Source organism: Cajanus cajan, chromosome 11, assembly GCF_000230855.2.
Source record: "Cajanus cajan strain Asha chromosome 11, NIPB_CcT2T_4, whole genome shotgun sequence".
NCBI classification, from domain to species: Eukaryota; Viridiplantae; Streptophyta; class Magnoliopsida; order Fabales; family Fabaceae; genus Cajanus; species Cajanus cajan.
This window is the reverse complement of record NC_138527.1, coordinates 29,632,474-29,646,963: the sequence shown is the minus strand read 5'-3', so window position 1 is coordinate 29,646,963 and position 14,490 is coordinate 29,632,474. Positions and strand designations below refer to the sequence as shown.

Below are 14,490 nucleotides of genomic sequence, written 5' to 3'. Positions count from 1 at the left end.
CATATGAAATTGACTCATGAATGGAGAGATGGTGGATATTTTTAGATAAATTAGTTACAAAATTGTCATTTGTAGCACAATAAACATCTTCTACAACAAATTATGTAAGATCATGAACAAAATCATGCATCTTGAATTTTGTAACTTTGTCATATTCATCTGTCTTAATATCCTAAAAAAATATCTCCAATATAATTCATTTTACACATCATTACTAATATCTTCAACATTTAATACTTTATTAGACGAAATGAATCCATGAGCCATACAAAAGTCAATTAAATCTTGTCTTTTTTATTATGTCATCTTTGGAAAAATATTGCACAATAAACAAAACATTGTCTAAGTTTGATTGTTAAGTTCAAGTAACTTAACCTTAAGGCTAACATTACAAAGTTCTCATTGTGTGGTAAATTTCACATGTTGCTTTCCTTAACATAACATAACATTACTTTTTTCTTCTCTTTTGAAGTGTAAAAGATCTCCTTGTACTTTTTTTTTTTTTTTTTTTTTTGCAAGAGGAATCCCCCTACACTTCTTTACTATCTCCTTCTCTATGACAACAACTTGCACTTGCTCTACTTCATTTGGTCCAAAGGCTTGATGTTTAAATAACTCCCAACAATCATTTTTAATAGCATTGATAATTCATGAGGAGGTACTTTTCCCATTAGTGATGCAACAGTTGGAAGACGAGTATTGACAAAAATAGAAGCAGCTTTGGTCCCACTAAACGAATACAAATTCTTCTGCCAATTTGGTTGCTTATCATCCCACACATCATCCAAAACAAGCAAATATCTTTTTCTTTTAACCAAATCTAGAAGTTTTCAACTTTTCATTGTAATGGATTCAGATCCAAATCCTCACATGCATGTCTAGACACTACTATGATGATAGTTTTTGTTAATATCTTCAAACTAAAATCTTCAAAAACACATCCAAATTCTTAACTCAAAGTGATTTTTACCTGTTCATGATTAAAGATGAGTTGGGTAAGTGTTATTTTTCCAAGTATTGATCTTAACCCAAAAATTGTCTTAACTTTTTTCAATGAGAGAGGTCAAATTTCCAAAGAGCACCTTTAACTACAGTCTCGACCATCTTCTAAGTTCCAAGTCTCAAAAAGAAAATGCAAGAGAGGGGAGGTTGTTTGATTCAGAAATGGCAATGCAATGACATTGGTATCATCAAGTGAGAGATAACTTGAAAAAAGAAGGATAGGACTCGTTTTGGGTAGACATTCGAAGTCAACGAGGAACCCACTAAGAAATGTTTTATTGAAATTTTGCTCAAGTTGCAAATTCCTCACATAATTGATTCGTCATATTTTATGGTTAACGTCCTGTTTCTACTATTAATTATTGATATTTCATGGAAGCTAGCCACTAGAAGTTGGAAGAAAAACAATTAATGCTGACACGTTAAAAATATATTGTATTGTAGGTTGTTACTTGCACAGTTGCACTACAATTACTTCAATCAATATTGTTAATGGTGTTAAGTGAAAAAATTTTGTAAGCTAATTTTGTCCAAAATAAAGTAATATTTCCACGTATGATTGATATAACAATCTAGCACCTATATAAAAATAAAACAAAAAATATAGCACGCTTCTAAAAAAAATGATCAGGCACGTTAATGTTTAACTACGGCTTATATTTCAATTTTCAACTACAAAAATTAACGTCGTTCTTCCTACAAAAACTAACCATTAACGTATTTTTAAATTTTAAATTAAAGAAATCAAACACATAATAAATAGACATTCACATGACGTGAATCTAACTTATGTGACTGCTTTTGATGAATAATATTAGTTGTCCCATCCCTTTTCTAAATTACAAAATTGTGTCCGAAAAGTTTTTTTTAAGTAACAAATTAATGCAAAATATTTATCAATAAAAATAATAACTAATTTCTGCAACATACAATACAAATATTCTTTTTTTAATATGAAATAATAATTTATTTCTACAACATACAATACAAATATTCTCTATTTAATATGATCTATTTCATATGTTGATAAGTTTTAATATAATTGTTAAAAAAATATACTTAACAAAATATGAATAAATAAATAATTAATTAAACTTGATTTTACAATGAGTGAATATTTCCAATATTTTTCACTTATCAATCAAAGGTTGGATCTTCTCTTGGTTATGACTCACTATATTTCTTAAGAGTGTGCTTGGGGAGAGAGAAATTGTAGAAAAGGGAGAGAAAGTGTAGGAAAGTGAAGAGAAGTTGAAAAATAGAGTGTGTTTAAAATGAGTGAAGAGAGAAAAAAAGAAGAAGTAATTTGAGACGAGTTCTGTAAAACTTCTCCATATTTTTTTTTTTTTTGAAGAATTTCACTTTTTAAATAAATAAGAGACCTTTTATGTATAATATATAAATTATTATAATAAAAATAATTCTTGTACTATCCGTATTTCGAAGCCGAGTTCCGAATTCGGTACCACAGCACGAGTTAACTTCGGACACGCGTCACGCGGTGTCAGCTCGGCACTTAAATAGATCGTAACTGATCTCGGGGAATCCCGGTCTAGGCGAGATCCTCTACCTAATCAAATCACAACTAATCTCAGGCCCAAGGCCCAACGCAACCCTAACATACATCAAGGTACGTGCATTATATATACGAGATTCATACTCATACAAATCCTAACTTTAGCATCGGAGTTTCTTTTGCAGATACCACCCCCATCTTGGAACATCAAGCGTACCAGCGAAGGAGGCTCACCAATCTTACTTAGAGGATCATCTCTACAGTAGATTTCCGGTAAGAACAATTCTTATTTATTATTTTTATAGAATTTTTTATAAAAATTAAACTTTCAACACCACCACCACCAATAATAAAAAATAAATTATTTTTAAGTAAACTTACTTAAAAATTAAGCTTTCAATAATAATAATAAATAAATATAATAATAACAAAAATAAGTTTTATTTATTATTTTTGAATAAACTTATTTATAAAAAATAAACTTCTAATAATATTAAATATAATAAAATAAATTTTATTTAATATTTATGGATAAAATAAATAAAAAATAAGCTTTCACTATATTTTCTTTCTATTTCTTCTTTACCAAATTAAACTTATTTCTATTATATTTTTTTAACTTTTTATTTATTTATTTATTTTACATTTCTTCGCATCTCTCTCTTTTTTCTCTTCTTTTTCCGTCAGTCATTTCTTTTTGGCTAAATACTTATTTTGGTCCCTTATAATAATTATTTGTTTCAATTTAGTCTCACTTTTATTTTTTGTTTCAATTTGGTCTCAAACTAATTAATTGGTTTCAATTTGGTCCCTAATAAATTAATTGGTTTCAATGTGGGAGTTCCGTCCAAATTATTTAAACGGAGTTAACTGTTCGCCATGTGGATGCCACGTAGATGCATAGGTAGATGCAATGTGGATGACAAATTTTTTGAAAACAACTGAAACCAGAAAGGCCCGTTCTGAAACCAGAACGGGCCGTTCTGGTTCCAGGTGTTTTCAAAAAAATTGGCATTCACGTGGCATCCACCTATGCATCGTGGCCAACAATTAAGACTGTTAAAGAAATTTGGACGGAAATCTCATATTGAAACCAATTAATTTATTAGGGACTAAATTAAAACTAATTAATTAATTTTGGACCAAATTGAAACTAAAAATAAAAATGAGACTAAATTAAAACAAATAATTATTATAAGTACCAAAATATGTATTTACCCGTTGTTTTTTACGGCACAGGCTAAGAAGTACGCAACAAACCAGAAGTCGGAACCACCTTGTTAACTCCTCCCATTGTTTCTATCGCAATGCCCAATCCAAGACTTTTCCTCCTTATTTTTATCCCTTTTATTTCTCCATTCTGTTTCTGTACACAAAACTAACATAAAATTAAAGAAAAATGATTCCAAACGATTAATATAATAATATAAATTATAAAATATTAAATTAAATAATTATTTTATAATAAATTTATTAAAAAATATTAATATTTTAATATGATTTGGAATAAATTTTTGGACTATGTATCATTGGTCAAAATTAAAACCTACCATAACATCACTTTCCCCTTTAATTCAAACATTTTAGAAGAAGAAAAAAAAAAAGCTTTCTATTCTCTGTTAAAAGAAAAAACTTTAAATAAACCATACACACAACAACAGTATAAAATTCCATCATCAAATCGCAAATTAAATACATCATTATCTATATATTTTCTATTCTCTTCAATTCAAGCTAACAAAGTTGATAATATATAGGGCATTTAACCTTAGCCTCACTCACTCAAAATGATGAACCTGAATAACATACTTTCTCACTCATAAGTTCCCTTCCCACAAATAGAATTTTCATTTCCCCTACTTGTTGGGTTAATGGCTGCCTCAGCTTTGTCACTAACATCCCCATTCCACCTCAGAAAACCCCACAACGGGATTTCACCTTCCAATGCCCATCCTCTAATCCAAAGGGGCAAACTTTCTCTTAAACCAAACTTCTTCTCAACCCTTCATGCTTCCCCTTATTTCAGGCACCCTTTTCCAATTGCTCCATTTTCACCGACCCAAACAAGAGCTTCTTCTGATGAAGGCTTTGACCCTGCTGATGAAGCCGAAAGGTTTTTGCTTTCTGAGGAAAAGCCAGTCAAATTCGCTTTGTGGGTCCTGTTATGGGCCTCTCTTTCACTGGCTTGGTTTGCTGTTTCGAGGGATGCTAATGCTGCTGTTGATTCCATCAAAGCCTCTGGCTTTGGCCTCAACATTGCCAATTCGTTGAGGAAATTGGGTTGGCCTGATGGGGTTGTGGTGTTCACCCTTGCCACTCTTCCTGTGCTTGAGCTTCGTGGGGCTATACCCGTTGGTTATTGGATGCAACTCAACCCAACCACTTTAACACTGTTATCCATTCTGGGGTTAGTCTTTTTTTTTTTTTTTTAATTAACTTATTTTAAGTACCCTTCTTTTGCTAACTTGCATGAGATATTATTGATATTCACTGCAATCATGTTACCCATTTGCCCTTGCTTGGTTTTCTAGGATTTCTCATGGATAATGTGTTTGCTTTGTTCAGTTGTTGTGAACTAGTGAATTGTGATATTGCACCATCAGGTCCATCACTTGGACTAGTTATGAGTGTATGACCTTGTTTGTTTACTGTTTCTAAAATCTGTTTTTTTTATTTCTAAAATTTATTTGTCCTTTCGGCATATTTGTGATGAACACAATTCCCAAAAATATATTTGTGATCATAAAAAGAAACAATTTTTGGCTATATCAATACTATACCAGTATCTATGGTAGAATTTAAAACAAATATTGACTTTATACAATATCCTACGACTCAAATGCGTCACTATTAAATTAGTGTCTAATGCTAATTGTACCACTCTTCTATCTTTTGATACCTTCATCTAGAAAAAAAACACAGTTTCTAAGGCTGGTTCATCAAGAGACAATAGACAACACCAATTCAAGAAGTCCAACCCCATCATCAAATGGATGGTATATATGTCTTCATGTCCCCACTAATGTCTTGCTACCTTGTCTCTCTTTTTTTATAGCTATCATTTTTCACCAAAAAATGTTGAAGGTTGAAATGTACACAAACCAAATGTTTTACCCCTTTTGGATCCATTTTTTTTTCTTCCAATGTTGAATAAAGGAGTATGTACTTCTATTTCTATCACAGCCTTAGGAAGAATATGACTGCACAAGAAGCTTAAGGCGAGCTTTTCGGATACATATTTAGATGTATCCTAGAAAAAAGGTTAAAAAATAAATAATAAAAGATTGGATACTTTTTGAATACTATCTAAAAGTTTTCCATTTTTGCAGTATCTGGACTTCATACCTTAAACACATTTGAAGATTGAATGAGAAAAATATTTATGGTTTCAAGACTTCAATTAAATTTGGATGAGAAACTGACTATTGTGTAGCACTGTAGTGTAAAATTATTTTAAAAATCAGTTTTTAAAACAAAAATGTATATTATGAATCAAACAAGCTCTATATTTTCCTATGTAATTTTAACTCACGGGGAGAAGAGGGTTTGATGTTGGCTTGTTAGAAGATGTTTCCTTACTGCCTTTTAATGTGATTTAGATTGATTTTCGGTAGTATTGGAAGTTCTCCCATGGTTGGATGAACCAGCTTTGGGTAATTGATGTAGGAACATGGTCCCTGTGCCATTCATCGTGCTCTACCTGAAAAGATTTGCATCTTTCCTTGCTTCGAGGAGCTCTTCTGCATCGCGAATCCTTGACATGCTGTTTGAGAATGCCAAGGAGAAGGCTGGTCCAGTGGAGGAGTTTCAGTGGCTTGGTCTGATGTTGTTTGTGGCTGTTCCTTTTCCTGGGACAGGAGCTTGGACTGGAGCCTTTATAGCATCCATTCTTGATATGCCATTTTGGGAGGCCGTATCTGCTAATTTCTTTGGTGTTGTATTTGCTGGGTTGCTGGTAAATTTGCTAGTGAACCTTGGTATGAAGTATGCTATCATTACTGGTGTCATCCTTTTCATTGTTTCCACATTCATGTGGAGCATCCTTAGAAATCTTAGAAAAGGTTTGAGTTCGTCAAATTGACGTGAAATGTCTGATTTTCCTTTAGTAACACAAAGACAAGTGTTAAAGTTTAGTTGTTCTTTTTCTTGGTTTTCATTTGCTTATGTTTTCATAATAGAGCATCCTAGTTCAATGATATGTAAAAATGACTTTTTTGTATATACCCTTTTTCTGATTTTATAAAGCTAAGAGCCACTGATATCCCTTGTTGCAGAGAATCCTGTTCTGATAATTTTTTCTTTTCTCATGTGGAGTATAACTTAAATTGGGAAACCTAAGACCTAATAAAATTATAACTCTGTGGTGCATCTTTTGTTTCTTTATTTCATTTTTTTGTGTGATGTAGTTTAGCAATTTAAGATGGAGCACACCGTATCTGGCTCTTTAAATTAAAGCCGAGTGTCCTTAAAGCTTTGTTGTGCATCTTAAGTCTATTTTGCTATTCGATTTATCTGCTGTTGGGAATTTGATAAATGACCTCTAATCTGAATATTCATTTGTTAATGGTTGTCCGATAAAATTTTGTATCTCAATTGTCAACCTACTTTTCCTTATATGTATGTAGTGTTAACAAGCACCTCCACTTTTTGTTTAAATATTTATATTGCAGCATCCCAAAACCTCAAGTTCTTTTAGGTATGTTCATGTTCAAAGTGTATGTTGTCTTGTATTGTCCAAACTTCATTGCATTTTCGATGAAAAGTTTTGTCTAGATAATACCCATCATGGTTGGAGATAATACCTCTATAGGTTGATTTCTAGTAACAACATTGGTTGTATTATAAGGAATACTGATTTTACAGACTGGAACTTGATTTTGTTGATCTGATTAAATGTCTTTAACAAGCTACTGGTTACAGCTCTTGTGAAAGGAGTTTCATTTCAGCCCATTTCTTCAGAATCTCTCTCCCTTCATCAGAATTTCAGCCCATATCCGTGATCAATGTAAAATATATGCTGAAACTTTATTGGGAGCTCCTAATATATAAACTGCTTGTGAACCTTGAATTTAACACTTAGAACACGGTTAAAGAACTAAGGATCGTTGGTGTAACTAGTATTGTGGTTGATCCTCAATTTAAGATTTTGAGTTTGTGTTTTAAGTTTGATAAAAAAATGACATTAGGAGAAATAGTCTTAATATAATCAAAGTTTTAAGAGAGACTAGTTGTTGACTAAGCTGATAAATATTTTTGTCAATACCATGGTATAAAAAAAAAAAAATACTGTTAAAGAAATTTTCTTAGCCATGATATAGAATTTTTTATTTAGAATAAAAGTTTGGCCAAATTTATGATAAATCTTAAAACTGTTATCATAGACTTTGGTCAAAGTCTTCTGCAGTACTATTGTTCTAAGGGTTTATTTATATAATTTTTTTTCTATAAGTTATTCTAGAAGAAGAAAACAAGAAAGAAAAATAAAATACTTATTTATAAATTAAAAATTAGCATTTAAAGTTGATACAGAGGAATTTTTACAAATTAATTTATGTATAATTTTATTTTAATTTTTGAAAAAGTTTAATTCTTTTTATTTTTTTTTCCTTTTTGCTATAAGTATTTATAGATAAACTTATTTGAAGAGAACTTGTTTCTGTAAAGCCTTGAAATTGAGACTATTGTGTGTGAAAGACTGGTTTCTCTAACATTATTATGTTTTGAGAGGTATTATATAGCTTCATTTGGCAATGACAAAACCCTGGTATATGGTGACAGAAGTCGAGGAAATAAGTTTGACCTTAAAACTTGTTAGTAGTCATAGTATATGAGGTAATTACATGAAATAACATTCTTGTTAAGACTTCTAGGAGGTGTTGAGTGAACTGATTGCTTCAGCAAAAGAGATGGTATGTGAACTCAAATATTTTGTTTTTTCAAATATTACATAGATAGATTACAAATTTTCAAACATATTTAATTTTTGCAGCAGTACATAATATGTCACTGATAATATTCATAACATTGGACGAATAATTTCTATTAAAATGACGGGAAAAGATAATCATCATCATCATTATCATTATTCTGATTCATATATGAGAGCATATCAGGAGTGAGACGAAGCAAACGGATGCTCCTCTCCATTTTAAGTTCTCTGACACGTTGAATCGTTGCGTTACGGTTTTTCAAATTTTCCACAGTAATTATGCTGTGATAAAATTGATCCTGAAGCCGTGCAAGTTGTTCCATTTTAGCTATCTGCCGATCCAGGTCACTCACGTTCGCACGATCCAGCTTTTCCAACACATCCTTCGTAATTTCCTCAACAATCTCAAATTCTGTCCTGTTCACCAACATGACACATACTAAGATATCAAATTCTCACACACAATACATGTCATAAAATTAAAGAAAAATGTTAACAACACACTCTAACACCACTTAGAATCCGCATAGGAAATTGTTATAAAAATGTGAGTAATAGAGTCTCTAACACATTAATTCTGTTTATGATAGAGTTACCTATTGACATCGTTGCAATCCCAACCAGAATAATTGGCTGCTTCCACCAAAGCATTCCTCCATTCTCGCACCTTGGTCTTATCCTCAGAATTTGTCTCATGTTTGGCAAATGCCTCAGCATAGCTTCCTCTCTGATTCCGCACGTCGGAAGGATCTACACCATAGAAAACAGGCACTATAATTTGCCTTTTGGTCCTTCCACGCTCGAGTATTTTCACTAACTCATCCAAACACCACTTAGAATCCGCATAGTTTTTGGAGAAAACAATGACTGACAGCTTGGCTTCCTCAATGGCCCTAACAAGGGTTGTGGGTATTTCATCTCCTCTCTCAAGATTCTTGTCTACGTAGGTTATGATATCTACTCTTTCCAAAGCACCGTTAAGATGGCTTGTGAATGTCTTGCGGGTCTCCTCACTTCTAAAGCTAATGAACACCTCGTGCTTTTGTGGAGTAGTATTGGAGGAGGAGGATGATGACCGTGCCATTCATAAATATGTATACAATAGCTATTGAATATGTGACTCTATATCACTAATATATATGTATATTGTAAAACTCTTTAATACTATTCCTTTCATAGATTCATATATCTATAACCAAATTAAGGAAGAAAGAAGAGCAGTGAACTGTGACAACCTGGAGTTTGAATTTCGTGGTTGCTTCGTTCTAGAGTGAATAGATGAAAATGTACAAGCTTTCCGGTCAAATGAATTAGCAGGGTACAAAAAGTCAAACTTATGCATGTGAAAAGGATATAAAAGAGTCGCAAAAACTCGGCGTATTGCAACTTGACACAAACCGTAGAAATATATTCCGGTTTTCGGAAGTTTGACTATAATTTTTTAGTGATAAATTAGTCGGTTTTATCATGTACAACACTCTAGTTAGTTAGTTTTGCTTTTATTAATCTACTTTAATTATTTAAATATGAAAAATATAATCTATGGATGAATTTGACTAGAACAATTGCCCATTACCAATTAGATTCAACACAATTGTTATTAGATAACTGGCCTCTTTAAATATCATGATAGAAAATTAGAAATTCCATTTTACTATACATGTAAATAAGGTCGACTTAATATATCATTAGGTCTAAAGTAGATCTTAATTAAATTGAAGTTTTTTAAAATTAATAATAATACTTTTTTAATAAAAATAAAAATATTTTGGATATAGGTTTTTAACAAAATAATTATATTTGTATATTTTTTAGATATGAACTTTTTAGAGTGATTTTTAAAAATACAAAATGTGACTTTGAATGTAGACATTGAAAAAGTTATGTAAATTTAATGCAAAATAAATTTCTTTTAAGTAGGCTCAAAGCAAAGGCATTATTAACCATATGTTTGGGTCACCTTGCCGATAAAGAAGATTTTGTTGAGAAATATAAGATTTACTTGAATGATCATTGCCCTTTGATCACCAAGATTGAGGGTCTCCTTGATATTAAATTAAAAAAAAAAAAAAAAAAAAAAAAAGCTAGCCGATATCCTTATAAGTTTTTCACCCTTAAAACCATGACTTTTGTGTACATTTTTGTTCTTCAATGCATACATGCACTTCAACTTGCTTCCGCCGTGGGGCATAACTTAGGAAGAGTACTTAGCATTGTAGGAAACTAGTGGGTAGGCAATAAATCTATTAATATATATTTAATTTTATTTGACAATATAGATATACATGTAAATATCAAATAAATTATTTAAACAAGTTATATAAGAGGAAGTTCACAAAGACATTTAATTGGCAGCAAGAGGCAAGAGTTAACAAAACCTCTAAAGTCAAAATCCTTTAACCAAGAGTTCGTCCCATACACAGACATGGAATGGTCAACCTCTTCCGCTGGAACCCCTCAGGAAAAGCACGACGTGTTCCTCAGCTTCAGAGGCGAGGACACACGCTACACTTTCACCGGCCACCTCCATGCCACCTTGACCAGACTCCAAGTCAACACATACATTGACTACAATCTTCAGAGAGGCGAAGAGATATCATCCTCACTTCTCAAGGCCATTGAGGATGCAAAACTCTCCGTCGTTGTTTTCTCCAAAAACTACGGCAACTCCAAGTGGTGTTTGGACGAGCTCGTCAAAATACTTGAGTGCAGGAAGATGAGGGGCCAAATTGTGTTGCCCGTTTTCTACGACGTAGATCCCTCCCACGTGCGCAACCAGACGGGGACATACGCAGAGGCTTTTGCTAAACATGAGGAACTCTTGCAGGGTCAAATGGAGAAGCTGCAAAAGTGGAGGGAGGCTCTCAGAGAAGCTGCTAATTACTCTGGTTGGGATTGTTCTGTTAATAGGTAATTAATTCATTCTCAAACATTAAGAGTTTGATCTCGATACAAGCTAGAAGTATTTAGGGTTTGATGAAATCACTAATAATATATTAACTCTTCAACCAGTGTACCAGGTAATTTTGTTTAGGGTTTGAGGATATTATAAACACATATTAAATTTCACATGATTTATAGATTTGTGATTATTTCTTGGTAAGTTTAGGTTTGACTGTTTGAGTTTGAGCATGATTACATATATGGTGTACAGGATGGAATCTGAACTGATTGAAAAAATTGCGAATGATGTGTTGGAAAAGCTGAACCGAGTGTATGTTGGCGACCTAGATCAGCAGATTGCAAAGCTAGAGCAACTTGCGAAGCTTCAACATCAGTTTTATAAAAAGATATGTTCCGTTGAAAATCTGAAAAAACATCGTGCAACTGTTGAGCGTCTCACAGAGCTTAAGATGGAGAGAAGTGTTCGCATGCTTCGCTTGTCGCCTGACATGCTTTCGCATTTGGAGAATTCAAAAGACACTGATAATTATCTTGATTTATAATGTTCAAGTTTCATCAGATACTATATGAAGTTCCAATGGAATAAGATTTCTTATTGTTAATTTTGTTTCCATAACTTTTGTGTAATTTTGGTTTGTGATGGCTTAAATAACAATGAAGAATATGATTTCATATCGGGATCCACATATCGAACCAACATATATATTATTTGCCTTTTAAATTTAGACCTATGGAGTCTTTCCAATGGTTTATTGAGCATATAATATAACTGATCATAGTAATATCCAATGAATGATTTTCATAGTAATATTACATTCAACGTGGCAGCCTAAGTAGACGAACACTTCTCTCCATTCTGAGTTGCTCAAGACGCTGGTTTGTTGCCTGTAATTATCACGCCAAAGTTGGGTATTAAATCCACTCCCCATCATCAGATGTTGTGCTTGCAGGTTCGATAATTGCTCATACTTACTTATCTGCTCATCTAGGTCACCAACGTACACATGATTTAATTTCTGCAACACATCCACAGCAATTTTTCCACCAGTTCCTATTCCACGCTATCAACAAAAACACATGGAAACAAAAACATTACAAATACAATCCCTATTGAATTACTTACCTATTGGCCAAGCAATGCCAGCCAGCAATATTGGCTACTTCTGCCAAAGCAGCCCTCCACCTTTGCACTCTGCTTACGTCACCCCTCAAGTGGTGTTCATGTTTAGCTAAAGCAACAGGCACTATAATTTGCCCACTCATCCTTTTACATTAAGCAATAAAATTTCCATTTATAATTTTTTTTTTTAGAGAAATCACCATTTATAATATTTATAAAGTTAAAATTTTTTTTTCAGTAAAGATAGGAAAGATTACAAAGATGATCGCAATGAAGATTGAACTTAGGTCCTCGTACTTCTAACTACCTCAATCCCTTCATATAGGATAAATTTGTTTTTAATTCTTCAAATTTAAAGTTATTATTTTTAATATACGATAATATTTGATAAATTTTCTAATAAAGTTTTAGTATAAAAATTAAAATGATTTTTTTTAATTATAGAGACTAAAAATACTAATTTTTAATTTGAGAGAGTAAAACAAATTTATCTTAAATTTAAAGACTAAAAACATATTTAAACTTATTTATAAATCATAGATATATAAAAGTATTGAGTTTTTTCTTTTATTTATCCAAATTATAATAAAGGCACCCAAATTTGAAATTATGGTCAATTCAAGAGTGAGATTAATAAAATCTTCGCTTCAAAAAAAATATATTTTACATTAATATTTATATAATTTTTTTTTGAAGGTTTCATAATTTAAAAAGTCACTTTTTACATTATTAAAAATTTACTTAAAAAACTTTATCTCTAAAATAATATATAAATATATTTATTTTTAAGACTTATATTTATAATATATATATATATATATATATATATATTTATAAAATATTATTATTTATTTAAAATTTATTTTAAGTCTAATAATATATTGTGCAAGCAGTTTTAAAACTAAATCTTTTCAATTCCTTGAATTGCGGAGCAGTTCACAAATGAAAATGTCAACGATCAACATTCCATGTTTATGAGTATTTATTCTCACTCAATTTGTATATTATATAATTCTTATTTAATTATATTTTATAAAATTTACTTTAATTATTGGTTTGATTAACAAAGAAAATAAAATTTTTAAATGAAACTTGTTTGAATTGGGGTGATAATATAATTTATTTGAAATTTTAGTCCAAGTGATTACTTTACATAAGGAAATCTAATATTTTAATTCATGTTAATTTAATTATCTTTTCGTTCGTATATATGATTCTATGAACTTTATTTTTTTTCTATATGATAAATTATTTTATGTTAAGTTCTTATACAGATTATTTTATTTTTATTTTAGTTTAATAAAATAAAATTGATGGTCTAATAAAATTTAATTTTTTAATCCTCATAACAATGAATGATAGGTACTAAAGGGAAGAAGAAAAACATGTTTAGATGCTAAAATGAAAATTTTAACTATAAAAATTAAGGAGACCTTAACTAAATACAAAATTTTCATGTCCAAAAATTATGATAACGAAGAATCATAAATTTTAAAAAATTATAATTCCTAAAAATGATTATATCTATTTGGTCAGATTGTTTATAAGTATTATTTTTGAAAATTAAATGTTTTTTTATATTAAATAAAATATAATAATTTACTATAATAAAATATTTCTCTTAACCATTGTATTAAAAACATTTTCAATTTTTTTTTATGATAAATCAAATTTATGAAATTAACATTTCCAACTTTAAATTATTAAAAAAGTAAAAACATTTGGGACACTAAACGCCACTTTAAAAACAAAGTTCATCAAAGCTATAAAGATAAAAATAAAAATAAAAATTTAAGTCTTAATTTAATTTATTTAAGAAAATAAAAATAAAAATTCCAGTTTTTTATTTGCCTCGAGCTGTTGACTCTTGAGATGCACGGCAAAAGGAAGCTTCGTGTCTGTCTCCGTTAATATTTTATGAGTTATGTTACACAGTTGGAAAAGATCTCCGAATTATGATCCAAGTCTTTAAAATATTAATATTTTTGAATAAATTTATTATAAAATAATTATTTAATT

The 14,490-nt window shown here is 30.8% G+C and overlaps 3 protein-coding genes and 1 long non-coding RNA gene across 5 annotated transcripts; 2 read left to right on the top strand and 2 right to left on the bottom strand.

The window, feature by feature from the left end:
• The first annotated feature begins 4,244 nt into the window (after nt 1-4,244).
• LOC109800686 (small multi-drug export protein) lies at nt 4,245-6,796 on the top strand. 2 transcript variants are annotated; one of them, XM_029271614.2, is made up of 3 exons: nt 4,245-4,925; nt 5,428-5,514; nt 6,185-6,796. In XM_029271614.2, the coding sequence occupies exons 1-3, from the start codon at nt 4,390-4,392 to the stop codon at nt 6,597-6,599; spliced, it is 1,038 nt and encodes a 345-aa protein (XP_029127447.1). In that variant the 5' UTR covers nt 4,245-4,389; the 3' UTR covers nt 6,600-6,796. The 2 variants fall into 2 exon arrangements, with proteins under 2 accessions (XP_029127447.1, XP_020217102.1); XM_020361513.3 differs by lacking the exon at nt 5,428-5,514 and having other exon boundaries at nt 4,251-4,925.
• A 1,636-nt stretch (nt 6,797-8,432) lies between these two features.
• LOC109801650 (toll/interleukin-1 receptor-like protein) lies at nt 8,433-9,741 on the bottom strand. Its single transcript, XM_020362767.3, has 2 exons — nt 9,044-9,741; nt 8,433-8,864 (listed from the first exon to the last, which is right to left on the bottom strand). Exons 1-2 carry the CDS (start codon nt 9,529-9,531, stop codon nt 8,561-8,563), a joined length of 792 nt encoding a protein of 263 aa, XP_020218356.1. The 5' UTR covers nt 9,532-9,741; the 3' UTR covers nt 8,433-8,560.
• A 1,039-nt stretch (nt 9,742-10,780) lies between these two features.
• On the top strand, nt 10,781-12,031 carry LOC109800357 (toll/interleukin-1 receptor-like protein). The gene is made up of 2 exons (XM_020361145.3): nt 10,781-11,357; nt 11,602-12,031. The coding sequence occupies exons 1-2, from the start codon at nt 10,873-10,875 to the stop codon at nt 11,891-11,893; spliced, it is 777 nt and encodes a 258-aa protein (XP_020216734.1). The 5' UTR covers nt 10,781-10,872; the 3' UTR covers nt 11,894-12,031.
• Nucleotides 11,874-12,612, bottom strand: LOC145952986 (uncharacterized). Its single transcript, XR_014430497.1, has 2 exons — nt 12,475-12,612; nt 11,874-12,367 (listed from the first exon to the last, which is right to left on the bottom strand). It is a non-coding gene; the product is annotated as an uncharacterized LOC145952986 (long non-coding RNA).
• Between the last annotated feature and the right edge of the window lie 1,878 nt (nt 12,613-14,490).